This window comes from Chlamydotis macqueenii, chromosome 14 (genome assembly GCF_036417535.1).
Source record: "Chlamydotis macqueenii isolate bChlMac1 chromosome 14, bChlMac1.mat, whole genome shotgun sequence".
Taxonomy (NCBI): Eukaryota; Metazoa; Chordata; class Aves; order Otidiformes; family Otididae; genus Chlamydotis; species Chlamydotis macqueenii.
Genome location: NC_141569.1, coordinates 16,324,753 through 16,344,443, shown reverse-complemented (window position 1 = coordinate 16,344,443; position 19,691 = coordinate 16,324,753). Strand labels below are relative to the sequence as shown.

At 39.9% G+C, this 19,691-nt stretch overlaps 1 protein-coding gene across 1 annotated transcript in view; it reads left to right on the top strand.

Moving 5' to 3' along the window:
• Positions 1 to 19,691, top strand: part of SPOCK1 (SPARC (osteonectin), cwcv and kazal like domains proteoglycan 1) — a 301,504-nt gene that overhangs the window by 265,477 nt on the left and 16,336 nt on the right. The window contains exon 7 of the mRNA XM_086759078.1: positions 18,203 to 18,319. Coding sequence (XP_086615204.1) covers positions 18,203 to 18,319 — 117 coding nt within the window. The remainder of the gene's footprint in view (positions 1 to 18,202; positions 18,320 to 19,691) is intronic.

Genomic DNA, 19,691 nt, shown 5'->3' with positions numbered 1-19,691 from the left:
CAAAAAATTTAAGCAGTGCTGAAGTTTGACACAGTCCCAGGAAAGTCTATAGCCCCACTTAAAAGGTAACAGAAAGAGGGGTGGGAGAAGGTGCTGCGGGATGGGATCCAAGGGAATGGACAGGGAGTGCAGTGAGTGTTCAGACAATGGGGAGGTCATTGGGGTTTGTGGTGGAACTGTAGGAAGCAACAAGAAATTCTTTCACATTTTAGAAGAGAGAAGTCATAGTGCTTCCTTTACTAGAGAGCTTTTATTCAACAGATATTTACAAATGTATTCTGATGACAGGGACAATGATGTAATTGGGAACAGCTGTAGCATTTGCCCAGGCAACACCAGTTATCAAAAGATATGTTTTTTTAATTTAGTAAAAATGTTCCAAACTGTTTGAAAGTGAGCTGATGGTGAGAGCAAGGGAAGAGAAAAGCAGGTATCATTTTCATTTTCTAAACAAGTAGAATAATGATCTTCAGAATTCAACACAGCAGCTATTGAATTTTTTGTTCTGAGATACCATAGAAGGTGCAAATACAACAAATACAACTCCCACAAAAGCAACTAGGTGAAAAAGGCTCACTGAGATGTGGATAACTGAATTTCCTCTTACAGAAAAAGTGATTGGCAGATCAATAGCCAAAAAATCCAGCTCTTGAAAAATCTGTGAATGCTCAGCTACAACTCTACTGCAGATCTCAGTTCATCTCTGTGAGTGCTTCTTCCCCTCATAGCAGCTCAGGAAATGACTTTATTAATCCTCCTTGAACTATTCACCTTTACATTTATTTCCTAGAGTATGGATTCACTTACTTTGGAGAACTCCAAGTTACTGTGCATGTGTATATAGTCCATCATACTGTAGATATGATGTAACATGTAGAGAATTGATACATATCCTTCTTCCTTTTGCTGTTTTTACAAAGCGCATGTGGAGGGTACTGAAAGGGGAAAACAATCATTCCTTGTTGGAAAGCAGGTCAGCTCACGAACTGAGCAACCAATTTGTAAGCGGTGAGAGGCTGCCAGACGCGAAGTTCCCCTCCATGACCCCTCCCGACATCCTCTGTTCCCTGGTCTTACTGTGCCCTGATGTTGGCTCATAAAACACATCCCTCATGTCTGCAGTAAATCCAAAAAAGGCCGTTCTTTTTATTGGGCTTTTTCTCGCTGGCTGACAAAGTTTGGCACAGGCTACCCCGCACTGAACTTACTCCTCGCTAAGTACTTAATTGTGGTAAATTGTGTTGCCTCCACACTTAGAGCTGTGTCCTGGTGACTGATGCCACATCACCTCCACCTCTGTAGTATCTTTAAGAAATTATTTAGACTGATGCTTTGTGCTGCTACCTTGTGACTGTTCCCTGTCAATACACCACTGCCAGAGTTCACATCGGCTTGTTTTTCATGAAATATGGATGCTTGGGGTTTTTTTAATTATTTCTGAAATTCTGTTACACAGTAAAAAGGCCTTGTAGGTTAAGTTAACATTTTCCCTTTATAATCTTGACAGTGCAGTATAGGACAATTGAATTCAGCAGGTTTTCCTGCTTTTCTGTTACAGAGATTTTGAGGGTGTCAGTTACATCATCCCATTTGCTGACTGATTACTAGGGAGTGAATATATTACTCTGGGTTTAAATTATCTTGCTGTGAACAGATTTTAATCTTTCTTCTTTTTTTTTTTTTTTTTTTTTTGCATGGAGTCCTGTGGAAATATTCTATCCTATTCAACTATATGTTTTCAAAATGTTTTACATTTTCATCTGTGTTTAATGAAGCATGTCAAATATTCCTCACTTTTTAGGTTTTAGAAATCTGTAGAAATAATTTCTTTTCCTACTTTTTGTCAGATAATTTCTTCAGGAATACAAAGAAGGACTGAGGATTTGGTTTACTTTTCCAAAACAAAATCTGAGCAGGAACTCCTTCATGCATGAGCTGGTTTTTGTGATGTTTTTATAGCATTTAGCATGACGGCTTAGTTAGAGGTACCAGCTTGTCAACTTTGCAGTGCTGGGATTTAGAAATTTGGCAAAGGGTCAAAGTCTCTCAGGGACCAGTCTGGTGGGACAGACTGCACTTGGAACTGCTTGCTTTCTTAATTCAGCGCGGTGATGTTTCATTGCTGCTTTCTAGGAGTTAAAATGGTCTTTTGCAGGAGCTCCTGTGTGCTGAGCTGCCCATGAGGCATCTAGGCTTCAGATCTGGAGAACACAGGGAATTTCCCTGGCAGCTCAGCCCCAGCTCCTCAGTCCTCAGGGACAGGCAAGATTTCAGAATGATTTCTGTGCCTCTGCCTAGGATGAGCTGCTCTCTGCCCAAGGTGTGTGCAGGTACTTTCAGTCAGGAGTGTGAGCACCTGACATTAGGGCCTGGACTCTTGCAGGATGATGTAACACCTGACTTGGGGACACCAAAGTACTTCTCATACTGTAGGTCACAGCTGATCACTGTAGTCATGATGGATATGAGAGCAGCAGACAGCTCAAGGGACATCTTTATTTTTATGAGACACCCTAGGATCCCACCATGCTTGTGGAATATATAGGTAAATGTGTAGTGCAGGGAATTGGTTCTTTTCTCCATGTCTCATTTGGTAGAAAATAAAAAGGATCTATATCTTCACCATATGAAGAGATCCAAGGTGTGTTCAGCCTGGAGAGCTGCAAGCACTGCTTTCTTTGGCACTGGGTGAAAAAGGGACAGGAAGGAAAGAGAGGGAAGGAGGAGAGGTATTTAGCCCCCATGTGTGACACTGCTTAGATAAATACGTCCCAGATTAGTTATCAAACTATTAAGTGCAACACTCAGCTGTGGTCTGCTGCTACATACACGGTTTTGGTTGAACTTTCACGTTTTCTGTGAAGAACTGATTGTGTTTGGATACCAATCAAAATTACATTTTCTGAAACAGGACACTTGTTTTCTTATCTCTTTTTCTACAAGCTATTGTTTTTCAATGAAACTAGCAACAGCAAAGGTCAGGATTTATGCAGTAACACAAGCTGTGAGTACAAAGGGGGAGCTGGAACAGAAGCTGGAAGCCAGCCATTAACCAAGCAAGCTCTCTTCTTTCTTCTCGCAGTGCATCACTTGTTCAGGAAAGAATATTAACATCCTCTGTATATACCCTCTCTATATATGCTGTTGGAAGTGTGTAATGTTGCTCTTAATAACAACATTCCATTATTTTCTATCTCCCAGTTGTCAATAAATCATTTGTTAAATGAATCAGGCCTTGTGAACTTGTACTGGCAAGATTGATTTCTGCGTGACGTTTCTTCAGGAAATGAATTAAATCTTAGAAAGAAAAATGTGTGCACAGTGGTAAAGTGTGCTTTCACAGAGAGGGTGTTTATGATGAATAGAAGGAAGATAGAGTACACATGCTTCAAAGAACGCATTCTTGTAATGATGCACTGTACTAATATGATCTGAAGTAAAGATGGTAAGATCAGAAGCTTTCAATGCAGAATGATTGCCATTTCCTTTGAAAGCATTATTTACTGTAAATTCCTGAGATACTTTTAGAAATACATTGAGTTCTTTCATTGTAATTTACATACGTCCTTATTTTTTTGTCCCTCCTCGTTATCCATCAAAATAATTGGGCTTTCAGCAGTGCTTTTTACAGAGGGATGGATATGAATCCAGGGGTGATTTTTTCTCTTTACTGCCTGCCTTTATGACAACTGAAGGAGGCTCCTCTTGCTTTATTACTTGTATGGGGGTAGCTCTGTGATTCTGCCTGCTATGCAAAAGAGTGAACGTATGTGTCCTTCACCTGTTGTTACATAGATACTTAAATCCAATCTCCTGTTGCTGTCAGTGAAGGTTTCAGGAAGAAGAAAAGAAAAAAAAACTCGCAATGACTTCTCTAAGATTTTCTTTAACGTTATAAGCGCATTTCTCTTGTGTTTAGTTACTTAGAGCTATGGCAAATGAACAAAACATTTTCAAAAACTGATGTTTATGAAAATATTTGAGAACTTTACACTTGAAAAAAAAAGTATAAATATTCGTTTCTCACCCTGGAAGGCTTTGTTCTGTTCTTAGGTGGGAACAGGGTGGAGAAATGCCTGTACAAGAGTACTGTCTTGACTGCAGTAGCTTAGTTTGAAAATGTTGGATTGACTTCCAAACCCGTTTTACAGCCAATTAGCCAAGAACATACTATGCAGTGAGCTGAAATCTGCACTATTCCGATTTATGTGAGTGTAAATCTCAACTAGCCTGCTTGATCTATATATAGTGTAATTCTTTCTGTGCATTTCACCTTCACCAAAAGAAAGTGCTGTGTTTTGCAGAACAGTCCTGATGAAGCAGTAATCAAACTATCACATTGTGTAAAGTACCAGCAGATCATTCATGTCTGCTTTCTTCCACAGAGTTTGGCCAAGTTTAAAGCAAATACTTTCACTCGTAAATAATGTTGATATTTAAGTTGATGTGTTTGAACAACTGAAGTGTATCAGGAGATTTTTTTCTCGGATCCTTGGCTGGCTTATGTTGTGTTTCTGCTAAAAGGGAATACCTGATACAGGTCTGTATGACTGTGGGTCATTATTCCTCTAATGGGTTGGACTGTGGTTTACAGCCCTGGGACAGAGGAGACACCCTGAAACCTCCTTCACAAGTCTATGACATATTACCCTGGTTTTCACTTCTTCCCTCACTTCCCCCAGAAGTGACCCAACCTCCTTCATCAATAAGTCAACATCTCCCTAAACTCTTTCAAAGCATTTTACTCTCACACCTATTTATGGGGGAAAAAATTAAATTTGGTACATTAGTCTCTCAATATGACTGCTTTTCTAAACACCACAAAGTACCCCCTTATACTGCATTACTATAAATGTTTATATTAACATTCCTAAATATATTTGTTCAAATCTTCTCCGTGCTCATTATTCATCATCATCTCTTGACTAGAAACCAGGAATAAAATTACTTTTGTCTCTCTAGACAAAAAGCATCCCCTGGTGCCCAAGCCATTTGTAAATACACACCGAAAACAAGGGCTTGATAGCACCAGGAGTGCAGCACTGCCTCTGTGAGCCAGAAGGAAAGGATAAATGAAGAAACCAGTCTTTTTATTTAGTACAGGACATAATTGTTGTGCTTTACTTAGAAAGTTTTCAGAAGCAAAATGGATAGTTTGACGTCACAGTTAAAATGTATATTCCAGTTAGTGGCCCCAGCCCCGACAGATGACTCTGCAAAAACCCTGCTCTGTTCATGCCCATTACTATGCTGTGTACCTGCTCAAGTGTTTTTTTTCCAGATGAAAGATTCTCACTAGAATCAAGGGAAACATAAAAGCTGCCTCAAATCAAATTACTCAGAATAGTCTTAATTGGCCTAATAGGTAAATTTAGCCAGCTTCACATATAGGTTTTACCGTTAATTAGTATTACTCATATCTAGTTTTAGTCATTTGAATTTACTTATCCAAAGTTAACATCCATACTTTAAGCCATTCCACAGATTACTTTTTAAACAAGAGTTGATTGGATCAAATTTATCAACCAAACTGCCATCCTCTATTAGCCACACAAAAATCAAACCACCCAATTCTGCCGTTGGCTACCTTGTGACCGCATTGGCTAGGAGAGGAATAAAATTTGGGACGCTGTCGTCCTGAAGGATAGTTGTGGTAATTATACTCACTAAGTGTGTAGATTTGTGGATACCAGCTATGTACATGTAGTAGGAAATTATTTTTAACTGTTTGCAATAAGACACACGCAAAACAGCCTACCGGTTATTAGCTTACAATAAAATAATGGGACTTTGTTTAATGTAGTGACTGCTTTTTCTGAAAATGATAGGGATAGCAAATGTTGTACTGAAGGCCTGTAAGCTTACAGATGTCCAAGAACTTCTGTCAAAATGGGAGAAGTACATGCGAGCTCTGTAGTGAATTAAAAAAAAAAATTAAATTAAATTAAAAGGGCTAGAGTGTGAAAAGATATCCTTGCATCTTTAAGGAGCATCAAAGGAATAATGAAATCTAAAATGCACACGGCTGCTTTTGGAGGGAGACTGAAGAAGATATTCAAAAAGGCTTTCAGTGTACTGGAGAAATTGGACTCAACTTTCAGTTGCACCCAAGTAAATTCAGAAACTTGGAAAAGCAGAATCAGGCCCGCAGTCCAATTTTAATTGTGTGGTCTAAATGTACTGAAATGTGGGCTATGAACTGGACAGCCTGAAAAATGAAAAAAATCTAGGCAAAGTATTGGTTTAACCAAAGGATGAATTCCTGTAGATGCCTCTGTACAGTGTAAGAGAAACCCATCAGAAGCACGGCCTCAGTGGTCCCGGTTAAAAAGCTGCCACTCGAAAGCTGCTGATGTTTGCACAACGTAAAATTTTGTCTGGAGCTCCGAATCCTTAGTTCTACAGGATGCCTTGCTGGACGTTTTACAAAATTTGTTAATTGCAAACTCTTTGAGAGCTTTGATCCATGGCCGCTCTGATGAAGTCATCATTCTGAAGAACACCTAGGAGGGCTGGCAGGCCATGGGTCCAGAAGAACCACTCCAAGTCTGCGTTCAAACCAGTGCCGCTGGCCCCTGCCCAGAGTGTTGCTCTTTCCCTGCCCATTCTTTCAGCAGGTACAGTTCCAGCTATTCAATTTTCTGCAGAATGACCAAAGATTAAATTAGATTCAGATTGTTTTCACTTTGGCTTAAGCCATCAGCAAGGAAGCATCTAGGCCTGGGAAAAGAGGTTCTACTTCCAGCCAGCCTTTTCTCCTTTTCTTTGCTTTTTTTGCTCACAGACTTGTCTGTGCTTTGGGGAAATGATAATAATTGCTTCTACAAAGGCTTACAACTACCCTACAATACACCCTGTCAGCCTGGCCGCTTTCAAAGCATTCTCAGCCACAGTTCCAAATCTGTAATTTAAAAAAAAAAATTCCCTTCACACAAGCCATTTTTATCCTTTTCAGAATTGCTCAGCTTACGGTTTTCTTATGCCATAGGATGGTTTTGATCTCACTTGCCACTTTTTCTTTTTTTTTTTGGATGTTAGATATTTTAGTAGTGCAAATATTTAAAAAAAAAAACCTTTACGTTTTCAATAAATCATCTGCTTGACTACACACAACTCAATCCACCCTCTAAAAGACTTTTAAAATACATGTGCATGAAGGGCTGAGAAAAGAATTGACATTTCTTTAAATGATTCTTCAAAATACACGTTAGTAGGAGATTTTTGCAACTCCGTTCCATACTTTTGAAGTTATTGATTCTCACAACATCTAAGTGGCCAGGTGCTCATTAGTATGTTCATCTCATGCTTTTCTTTACACTGTTAAGTGAAGTTTTGTAGCTATAGGAGGTGCGTGTCACAGGAGGTAGACAACAGGCAGCGTGGGTTTTCAGCCTTTTTTATCTCCAGCCTTCCCTGACACTCAGCTCAGCTTAGCTGTCCTCCTTTTAATCCTGGAGAAGTTTGCTTTGTTCTTTAGCAGCACCCTAGCTCCCCAGTCCAGAAGCAGAGGCCATAATGGCTGAAGCATCAGTGACTACCTCAGCCAAAAGCACCAAAACTTGATAAAAATTGAGCAGCTCCACCACTTTGCTAGTGTGAATCCCAGTGAGTTCCTGAGCACCAGCTCTGTAAGGGAGGAGGTTCTATCTCGTTTCACACCGGGACCATCTGAAGCACGGCCTCAGATGGTCCCGTCATCTGAGGAGTTTCCACAGCCCCTGTTGCTCACGCCACAGGAGACAGTTATCTAACCAGAAGCCAAACCCTACTTGAGATGCACCTCCTTCGCCTTCGAAGTCATCCCCAGCAAGAAGTATTATCTCTAAATGCTTTTGTTAATGTGATGCATTTGAGCGTCAATGAACCGACCCAGACCAGCGTGTTTGCTAATGTACTGGTCGCTGTTCGCTCCTGTGAAGTTAATGGCACTGCACTGGTGTAACACTGGTTCCAATAAAATCCTATTCAGATCTTAAACCAATTCAAATTTGATTTCGAAATATGTTGTATTTCCTTACTAAAATTACTGCTTCACTTGATTGTTTCATACTGCCCTGAACACTGCGTTACTGTGATGTATTTCCTGGTGGTATTTATGCATTTCTTGATTTGGCAAGGTGCAGTAGTGCAGAGATAGTTCTGATTTCCTTCCGGGAGATCTTTGCAATCCACTGGGGAGCTATGTTGTCTCATTTGCACTTTCTTACTGAATTTCAATGTTTTCCCAACAATTTACTGAAGGAATTCCCGTGGGACATCTTCAAATGCTCCTAGCCCCATGCTGTCCAACAACTCCTCTTTTTCTTTTCTAGGGTTGTCTGTGTTTTCTCGTTTGAGAATAATTCACCACATGCCAACATTTTACATTAATGAAGCCCTGGTGATATCAGATACGGTAACATTCAGTAGGGAACATGGAAAATAAGTACAGGGATATACACAGTGTAAAATAAAAATCAGCTGATGTGCAAAAAAGTTAATGAGGGAGAAAAATAGTTTCTGCTAGCATATGCTGACTCACAAGTACTTCTCCCCCCATCCTGCTCAAGCATGGGCAAATTGGATTTATCTATCACTTTTCAAGGGTCCCTGAGGAAGCAAATAAAGATGGTGGGCACCGGTAAAAATGAAATGAATCTACTCAATTGTTTCCCTTTTTTTTTTTTTTTTTTTTTTGTATGGTAGAGCACCAGTTCCTGGCATAAAGGAATCTTTCTAATAAATTCCTGAGTCCCTCTTGCAGTCTACTAAATCACAGCAGGGACTCTGAGAAGGATGTGGGGTAGGTTTTTTTCCTATGAGAAAGCAGATCTGTCATTGTGCTCACTGACCCTCTGGCAATGCCCTGTGGTAGATACACATGGACGTATTACACATGCATAATAAGAGTGCTGCTTTGGCATTTCTGTAGGATGTTCTGCACTTAGTTTCTTCAGGTAGCAGCAGTGATCATTGCTGTAAGGGTGGAGAGCCCAAACTTGACCTCCAGAATAGACATCTACCAGTCCCAGCACACACTGGCATATAGATCTTGCTAGCCGTAAGAAAAAAAAAAAATGCCTTTTCTCATTAAAACAAACAAAAAAAAAACCAATAACCATCTGGGAGCTCATTAATTTTAGATTTGAACAAACTTCCAGAGATGGAGTAGTGTCAGAAGAACAGAACTCTAAAAGAAGCAGTTTTATCCTATGAACCACTCAAAAATTCATGCATTTAAAAAGAATGGTATCAAATAATAGAATATCCTTGTTTAGTATGACACTTTACAAAAATGATCTACTACCAATGAGTTTTTTTCCTAATTCAGTTTAGATCCATCTGTGATTGCACATGGAACTGTAAAAATTAGAAGTCTCTTACATTTGATTTCATATATAGCCATATTTTCAACTTATTTTTTGAGAAGCGTTGCATGTGCTTATGCTTTAATGTAGACATTCTGTGGAATCATTTTATGTTTTTACTTTTTTCTATGTATATAATCTTTTAATTTATATTCTTGGCAGTTGCTTTCCCACTATGATTGAACATAAATAGACTGACCCATTTCTTCTCAAATACTGTCAAATTACTAATTTTACTACCCGAGTTTTGCTCTTTCAAGCTCAAGGCCATTTTCATTATGGAAGCGAGCAGCTGCCCTTATCGTCAACAGCTCGAGCTATTTCCAGCTATTGTAATTCGGAACATTTTTACTGAAGACCAGAATCTAAACTTTCTCTCTGTTCAGCTTTAGAAAGTGGAGCAAAACAACCTCCTGGAAGGGTGGAAAAGTTCAGCAGGTTGTTTTAACGCTTTCAGCCGTGGCTTTGGAAGGTCTGTAGTAAACAATTCAATCTAAAACTCAAATGTACATGTGATGATAGCCTATATTATTTGTCTAAAAATAACCGTCTCTCAATTTTCTCATTTTAACCCCAGTGAGTTTTGGTTTTACTCTTAATTATTCTTACAGCTTTTTTTTTATTTCTTATTTCAAAAGCGTAAGAGTGCAATATCTGCTAAGCTGTTAGCAGCAAAGTCAGGTATTTGTGAAAACCTCCCATGGACTGTGAGCTGTGGGTCTGCTTTAAAATCAAACCAATATTCAGTTTTTCTAAGAACTCAAGAGCATCTCTTGCAAAGACTGGCCAGTGCTTGACAAGCCAGGACTTAGAGCTAACTGGAGTGCTGTCTCTGAAACTCGGTGCAGAAGATGCTGGGTGCATGCATGTGTCTGCCAAGTCAAGGACATCTGTTCAGAGCAGACTGGAAAATACAGAGATGAAGGAAGGGAGGCAAGGGGGGAGAAGATGACTCTACTAAGACATTTTTAATCCAGTGCACAGCATGAACTTCTGGAAAAGTCCATTCAGTCTGACATTTTTATTTGTTTTGTTTTAGTCTTCAGTTGATATAACTCCCTATTCCTCCTTTCAGGTGACCTGAATAGAATTTGAACGAGCACATTAGAATAAGCTGAAAATGAATTTTGGGAGGCTAAGAACCATGCTGACACGGCCAAAATGTCGCGAGGGAGGTTACTCCCACAAGCCTTCCTGCCCAGTTCCGGCAGAGCCCCAGCATCATCGTAGTTTGGATGTATTTAAAATAAGCCTTCAGGCATCTTAAGCACCTGGCAAAGATGAACTTTCCAGGATTTTCACAAAATGTGAGCACAAAAGGAGCTAGCGTTAAGTACTATGAAAGCAGATGTACGCTTTGCCTACAGCTTTAGAGAGTGAGCTTTGTAGCTCTCAATCTTTGTTTATGGAGTCCTAGCTGAGCTGTGTTTTGAATGTACCATTTTAAGGAAGATTCAGATCAAAGCCTATTTCATCTTCCCAATAACTCAGCCGCTCCTGTAATCATCTCAGAGTCTGAACTGCAGGATCTTGGCATCTGCTGCTGTATTTGTAAGACAAGACAAAACAAGCGACAGAAGGATCCGAGGTGGTTATCAGCATAGGTGTTAACCCTGTGGAAAAATAGCCAGTGAATGCCAAAAATGCGGTGCGACAAATATACCCACATAGAGCTTTGTCGTGAGATGTTGATAATCATAGGAGGGCTTTTAAATGAAAGAACTTCATTTATCAAACCAGCAAGGCATGTTTGGAATGCAATACCTTTCCTTATAGTAATAGTAAACAATCCATTCCTTTCTACTTCATAAAATTATTGGCATAATCCTTCATTTTTTTATTGTTATAAGAAGTTACCTGAGGACTCAACGAAAAGAGCAAATTAGACCATTGCCCCTTCCAACCAAGAGCAGCAAAATATTTGTGAAGATAATTATCACCACAATTGCATCACCAAAATATCACAGATGAACACTTGGAGTCACCTACAAGTCACATAAGCCTGTGTGTGTTTATATGCATGCGTGTGTGGTTGCATTTGAACTGGAGGGTTAGCACAGCGCTGAATTTGTCTTGATCTTCACTTTCAAATCGGCTCCTGCAGCAGCAGATTTTAGAACACACTTTGTATTTTGCCTAACTGGGAGCAGACCCACTCCCTGAAGCCTGAAAGCTGATACTTTTTTTTTTTTAATTTTAGCTTTAAAGCCTGTTGTGATAATCCACACACATATGGACACAGTTATAGCAGGGTGGAATAAGTTGTTGACTTACCTACAAGGGAGAAAATGCAGTGATGTTTCTGAGAGAAAGCAAGGTTAAAATTGCTAAGAATAATATAAAAATTAGTACTTACTACAAAAGATGAGCATTATCTCCTCTCAGCTTCCATGCTGTGATATATTTACATCAAACCTTTTTGAATAGTGTTATTACATGTTTTTAAATGTGTTTTACCATATAGCTTTGCACCCAATTGTCAGGTTAGTCTTCAAAAATACAGAATGAGACTTTTTTTTTTCCCCCTTATGAATTGTTGAAACTCTGCCTGTCCTGTTTCTAACTGGAGGAATAGAATATCACTATTGGGCAATGTTGTGTAGGTTTGTGCTGTATCATATTTTAAAACTAAATGCACTTGTCCTCCAGGCTCACAGGACAAATAAATGATGGAACTGCTTGTTACAACTGATAGACCTTACAAATAGAGCTGGCTTTCTGCTCGTGAGCCAAGCAGGGTTTCCATGAACGCGTCCGCTCCCTCTTGCTGCTCAGGGAACTCCAAGTCTGAAATTGCAGGCTGTGCATTGAGATGGGCTCTCTTGCAATGTTTGCCATTTTTTGTTCACGTTATGTGGCTGGTCACCTTGATCACAACACGTTGGCTCTGCTGCATGGCAGGACATTTCCATCTTTTTAAGCAGGTGACTCAGAATTAGTGTTGTGTTTCTAAGATGAATTCTGTTATAGCAGTTGGAAAGGGCACTAACCTCAGGGGCTAAATATACATTTTTAAAGCTTTTTTTTTTATTTCTTTTTATAAATTATCTGCATTTGCAGTTTCCTTTCCTCTGCAGTAGAGAAACAGTTGAAAATAGCCCAGCTCTCAGGAAATGTTCATATTCTTGGCATTCAGGGAACAGGGAATTTGCCCCTCAGCGTCTACCTAAAGAGGCTATTTAGTATTGTATGGCAATAATATGAACCCAAAAAAACCACTTTTTCAGTATGTAATTGGCAAAAATGTAGTACTGTTTGTTAGAATGATGGTTTTTGTAATAACAATAGTGATGATAAGGCGACAGGTACATGCCAGATAGATGGCTGATAGCAGAGAAGTCAAATGATACAAAAAACAGGTTACACGCATTGTGTGAGTCCGGTCACACAGCTTGCTTACGGTGAAATTCAGTGTAATGTGTCACTGTAGCTTTTTTTCTGGACAACACGGACTCCTTGCTTGTCACTTAGTACCAGAGCATTACAGCAGCAAGTGAGACATTAAAGCAGTAATGCAGTAATGTACTTCCTCCCTACCGAGTTTTGTTTAGAGTTAGCTGCAGTGTGAGTTATAAGGCTTGTTTTGTTAGCGGCTGGGGACTTTACAATATTGTTTTGCTAGGCTGGAGTGAAAATGGGATGTGAGAAAACATTCAGTATTGATTTAATCTTATGCTTCTGCAGGTAAGTTCAGTTTTAATGTTGATTTCTGGCACTGAGCACTTTTGAAAGTCCCTCCCCAAAAGAATGCAATTAAATATTATACTGTTAATTTTCTCCACCAAGGTATATAGATTAGTATCTCTAGAGCTGAAAAAGTCTGTAATGGAAGCATGCCTATAAAAACCTGAGCTTTTACAGCATGCTAATGGCTTTCCATTAGGTCAGATTAATGTTTTCTGCTTGGTGAAAATACGTATTTAGCAACAGTGCTTTCAGTTTGTTAGGAATAAATAACCACTGGAACAATTGCTTCACCCTTGGGAATAAATCTGCACTTTCAGTGCTTGCTATTAAATCACTTCTGCAGGATGATTTGTAACATCTGCAGCTTCAGATCTGAGGATGTCGGTGGAATCCAGCAGCAAGTAGACCCTCCTCCTGTGCTTGCGTTGCCGTGACTCAGAGAAGTGACAGATTCTGGCAGTGCCACATCGGAGGCAGGGCACTGCGCACTGTGATCGAGGTGACGAGCTGGATGTTAACCCACCTGCCTCAGCATCCCGGTTTGTAACAGCAGCAGTACCAGCCTGCGCACGCAGGGAAGTCGTGGGCTATGAACCGATGCCATCGAAGCGCATCAGCAGTGAAGGATCCAGGAATTAATGTTATGTGGGGACCTGGTACCAGAGGGCTGCTAAGGCAGAACTTTCAGTGACATCGATAAAATAACAAGGATAAAATCTTGTGGGTTTTTTTTCCCTTTTTAAAAGGTGTAGGAAATTAATTGAAGACAGATTATTTTATCTTGAGGAAAATGCACACAGAAGGGAAAATGCATATTTGCATATGTTTTTGCACTTGTGTCTTTTGCACAGCACTAGTTTTAAATGGTTGTTGGCAGTTGACTAAACAGATTTCAGTTGCTAGAGAGGGAGTGTGGAGAGGTTCCTCCCTTGGTGTTTCTCTTTGTCCCAGACTTTTAAATCAGTGCTTCAAGCCATGTCAGTATGCATATCGTTTGCAACCTACGTATTCCTTCCTTATAGATCTTCAAATAGCAAAAGACCCATTATCACATCTATTCCTCCTACAGCCTTGTTCTTCTCATCTGAGAAATGTTACTTGGAACTTCTATTATTAGTAAAGAGGTACATTTGCACTGTATTTTTCATGAAGAAGGTTCTTAAAAATGCTTTATAACTTATACTAATGCAAATTTATATATGAGGATCTTAGGTCTGGGGCTCCTCAGAGCTATGTTTCCTAATTGTTTGATATGTAAGTAATGGGCTCTACTGCCAGAAATAAATCATTAAGAGCTCTGGTTCCTGGAACTTGGCCCTGACTTTGTGTGTATTAAACTCGTACCCTCTGAATGTCAATCCACTGTGAAAGGTCTAAAGTAATGTATCCCAAACCAAACAAATTCAGAAGGATTAGAGACTTCTGCAAATGTTCAAATAAAATATATAAAATAGAATACACTTCCATTAGGTAGAGAGGCAGAATATTTTTAACCATGCATGGTAGCATTAAAATAAATTTTAATACAGAAAATGTAAAATAATACTTCCTCTATTTTAATGTGCGGGAGAAAGTAAGATTGAGGGCATGAAATACTTGAATAGAAATTTGACTGAACCTTTACATTAAATTTTTGAAGTCTCATGAAGAAATTTGTTATTCACTACATCTTAACAGCACAGTAGTTTCCTGTTTTACTTGTGAAACCGCAGTTATTCTTCGGAAGAATAACTGCAGTCCTGAGAGAAAACCGCAATGTAATATCCACTGTTGAATCATCCTTAAGCAACATCCTTAAGGAATATCTCAGTTATGCTCAAAAAAAAACCCCTCTCCAGTATGCAGAAATCTCTGGTTCTGGGCTTACTCTTAAGTCATGTCTCAGACTGAATTCCAGAGGCAATCTGCAGGGTTTGTGGCATTTTGCAGACTCATCGATGAAAACAAGAGGAAGCAGCATCCAGGGTGCAGCTTTAAAGACTGACCTGGGAGTGAGTGAATGAGGCAGTCTTCAAGGAAGCTGCGGCATAGAGGAGGCTGAAAGCCTCTTCCTGCTCCATCAAAATCAAGAGAAATATTGTTAGGGAGTGAGAGGAGGGTACAGGGGTCCTGTGTCTGTCTGAGCAGCTGTAGGGTGTAACTGAGCTGGTGTAGGTCATGGATTGCAGCACCTGGGTCATGGCAGAGAACTGATGTAAGTAGGAATGTACGTGTGCATGGTTAAAAGCTGGTTCTCAACGGGGTTAGCGTTACAGACAAAAAAAAATACGACGACTTTGTTAGGAATGGCATTTTACAGATCCTGATGTGTTTGATTGGCTGGACTACATAGAGAAATCACATCTGATTTACCATTAATTAATCTACTTCTGTTCCACCTAGACTGTGCATTCAATCCTGTTTTCTACTGCAATTTAAAAGCATGGATTCAAATTACCTCAGTCAATACAGTTTAAAGCAAATGACCACATTGCAAAATTTATTTTAGAGACATTAGCTTTTCCCTGGGAAGGCCATTCTGCACGGGGCTGGGGCCAGGAGAGGACGCGAGCGTGCTCCGAGCTCCTGCCCCAGCACTGCGCTGGCAGGATGGCGTTGCAAGACTGAGAGCAAATACAGGGTCCCTCAGAGCATTTGAGTTGCCTGAGGTTTCTGTGGTGTCTAGAGTTGTCTTTGGTTTTGGAAGTACACAAATCCCAATAAGGAAAACAGCCCTAGAGAGTATTTTCTTTAATATTCTTTTTGCCCTGTGACTTGCTGGCTGTCTGTGAAGCTCAGTGTACCTATAAAGAAGACACAATGAGGGTGCAGGAAGCCACGGGAATGGGTGTTTGTAGTCCAGAGTTCCAGCCTTGGCTTCCTAAAGAATATATGCCACAATAAATATTTAATAAGTATCTGGTTTGCACAGTGAAACTAAATTACTCCTTTCTTCGACAACTGAATCCTTTTTTCACCCACTTGATATACTCAGTAGTCAAAGCTGTGTTCATATGCGCAGTATTGACTGGAGATACGTTTGTGAAATACTCTGAACATATGGATACCTGTCATGTAAGAGGTACTGGCTAAATAACGCGTACTTGTTATGCACTGTATTTCTCTTTTCTCCTTTGCAAAATTGACTTTCAAAGGACAAGACAGCTACTTGGCAGAAGGAAAGAAAAGACACTGCCTACTTTTAATTCTGAAAGATTATGATCATCAGCACATTCCTTCTCGGAAAACATTTGTGTGAAGACAAGTTACTGAAAAGGAGGCTACTGTGGTCTTTCATGTTGCTGTAGTTGCCTAGTAATATTTTGGCAAAAATTATGTCTGATGAAAATCAGCAGATAACAACTCAACAGGGATGCAGGAGCAGCATCTCCCATCCCATGTGAAAAAAATATCTCCATCACTTCTAACATATACTTAGGTGTCCCAGCTTCTGCTGAAATTAGTGCATGATAGAAAATCTTTATCTTTCTGGATCAAAATTCGCAAAATAAGAAATCATTCATGCTTGTCTAGAGCTAGTTCATTCCTGAATATTTATCACCTGTAAAATTAGTTTTCTTCCTACCCTTCACTCCTTCAGGCAACATCTCCTGATGGGGGCTTGTCACAGGCAGGATGATGGAATTTGTTCTGCTATTGCTTGTGTTGTGATTTTTCTCTGATAAAATACTTTGTTTGTGAGTAACAGCCAAGGAACAACAGCAGCATGAGATGTTCCTTATAGAAAAGATGGCATGGGAGCTCAAAAATCCTATCACTCTACAATTTTTGTCTTAACTTGCAAAGAGAAAATAGTTTATAATGAGTAAAATATAATGTCAATGTAAGAAAATAAAGCTATAAGCTTGTTCAGTAATGTAAGCCATTTTACCGTTCATATGGCATTGCCTTCCATTTCTTTTACATTAATTGTTTTTTTTCTTTAACACTTGATTTTTCCTTACCTGGACTCAGCCTTAGTGGGACAGTAATCTTCATATTTTTCTCTTTAACAGGGAAATCTGTCAAACACTTTTGGCTTCGCAGAAAAATGGGAAAATCTTTCTTCCCCCCTCCAAATATGCTGAAAAACTTTCCACTTAGAAAAAGTTTTAATGTCCTATTTTTAACTTTAGAGTTATTTCTGACCCCAAAAAAACTGTGAGAACAAACAATACTCACCACAGCCATGAGATATCAGCAAGTCCACTTGCCACCATTGGAGCAGGGGGGTTGACTGGGAAAGACAAGCTGTGGGACTGGGTTGTTCTTCAGCAAGATGGAAGGAGGAATATTGTAATGTGTGGTGAACTGGAGAAGACGTATTGTGGCTTGCCTGTAAAGCCTGTCTGCCTCTATGGCGTAAAATCTTGCTCTGTATTCCAAGAAATGTCATTTAAAATGTAGAATGAGCGCACAGCAGGAATAATAAAATTGTCTGAGCATGTGAATTTCAAGCACTAAACGTGATACAGAAACAAGGATATTTTTTCTGACAGAAGCTAGTGACTAATGCAGCTTTCTTCCTTAAAAATCTTAGCTTCAGCTGGACATTAATCTCTTGGCAGAAATTTCTGGAAAAATTAGATACCTCTCAGTAAAAAGTTATAAGAAAATAAATGTTTTACCTAGCTAACGAAATGGAATTGACAACCTTCAGAGGTGGCAAAGCCTCATTTGCAGCAGAACTAGAGCAATGTAACAGTTTTCTTTTTTATGTATATAAATAAGTATACATATTTCCTATTTCTGTGATAATAGCCTTATACTCAGCCAAATGTGGTTATAAATTATTCCTAGCATCTTGTTCGAGTAGTGTGTCTAGGCAAGTATGTCCCTCCTCCCCATCTGTTTGACTGATACTTTTCTCTGAAATCCTAAAAAGGTGAAAAAATGTAAGTTAAATAGTCACATAGCTCCAGTGGAGAACCTGTGGGCAGCTCTGCCTGTCGCTTCTTCCATCACAAATCATGCCAGCTGCTGAGGAGATACTCGAGAACAATTTATAATCCGTAATTACTTACATTTTCTTTTTAACTTGCATCCTTTCCCCTAATCTTCTCTTTTAATTCAGAGCTCTTAATGAGAAGGACTTTACAACCATAAACAATGTTTTTATGATAGACTAGCTGGAGAAAGGTTTGTCACTGATGCTCTTGATTCAGACTGGTCCTTTGTTCTTTTTCTAGCTTGCACAGACAAAGAATTGAGGAACCTCGCCTCACGACTAAAAGACTGGTTCGGTGCTCTCCATGAGGACGCAAATCGGGTCATCAAACCGACAAGCTCAGAGACAGCACAAGGCAGTAAGGAAACACCTTTCCTGTTGAACATTGAGTGGTGTAGGCAGCTTCCCAGCCCAAGCACGCGTTCAGTCCAGCACAGATTTTAGTGCTGCAGTGTCAGGTCAGGCAGGTGCCAGGAGATACGTGGGAGACCCGATCCTGCCAACAAATAGCTGCACCGTTTTCTGAAGGAGCTGCAGTCGTTCTGTGCTCTCTCTGGCCCAAACTGCTCTGAAAACTGGCGGGCAGAGACAGAGAGACCTTTACACGTTAATCAGGCAAATAACCGTGTCTGAAGGCCATGGAGGTCACATCTAGACTAGTAAACAGAACTGCTCGGGGACTTTTCTCAGCCCTGAAGTTAACTAGCATGACACAGTTCATGTTTGTACAGTTAAACTCCATGACCCCCCAAATCAGCATGGCTGCATCCACATCATTTCTTGGGGGTGGACCGTGGCATGTGCTTACCTTCCAGTTTATGGCCACGCATTTTCTGACCCAATGTCGGTGGCATGAGCCAAAAACTTGGCATACAAGCATAAGGAAAATTATGCCAGTGTTGGAAAGGACTTGGGTTTTATTTTGCAGTCTCTTGCTGACACCTTATATAAGAGGAAGAACAATAAAAATATCCATATTGCAGCCACAGAGCTGGAATAGTTAAATGGTGTGGAAAGCTGGAATCTGTTCTGGCCCAGGTATTTAGTAACACCATCTTTGCTTCCTTTGATGTTTTGAGTTTGGTTTGGTTTTGCTTTTTTTTGCTTTTTTTTTTTTTTTTAAGAAGAAAAGAAAATGAACAGTTTAGAGGACATTTACTGTCCGTGAGTTTAGCCAACGTGACTGATTTTTATATCATTTACCCAGCAGGGAGGGGAAAGATTCAGATAACAGCATCAAAAGAGGTCATGTTCATCAGACAGCAGATGCAAATTTATTTTCTGTAAGGACTCATTAATCCTGTTAAATAGGATGCCCCAAAACACATTGGCCCCTGGGTTGCAAAGTAGGATGCACAGATTTTTTCTAGGTGTATCTCTCACCGTCACTACACTGCCCTGATTCTCTGGTACCAGCTGTCTAAAGCCAGAGTTCACACACACAGAATTTAAAGGGTTCAGTCAGCTGCTCCCTTTTACGGCTCTTTGGATCCCAGTGCCTAGATCTCCTGTAGTGTGAGGCTGGAGAGTCCAAACGTGCAGTAGAGCAGACCCAGCACAACAGGATGGGCATTCACTGTTGGTCCATATCTCCACACCCACTCCTTTGTGCTACTTTTGAGCTCGTGTAGCAATAAATTGACTCTTCCAAAAGAGGCAGTGTATAGCACAGGCTGTATTGCTCAAAATGACAGTAAAACCTCATTAATGCCAAGTAATTGTGCCTTAAA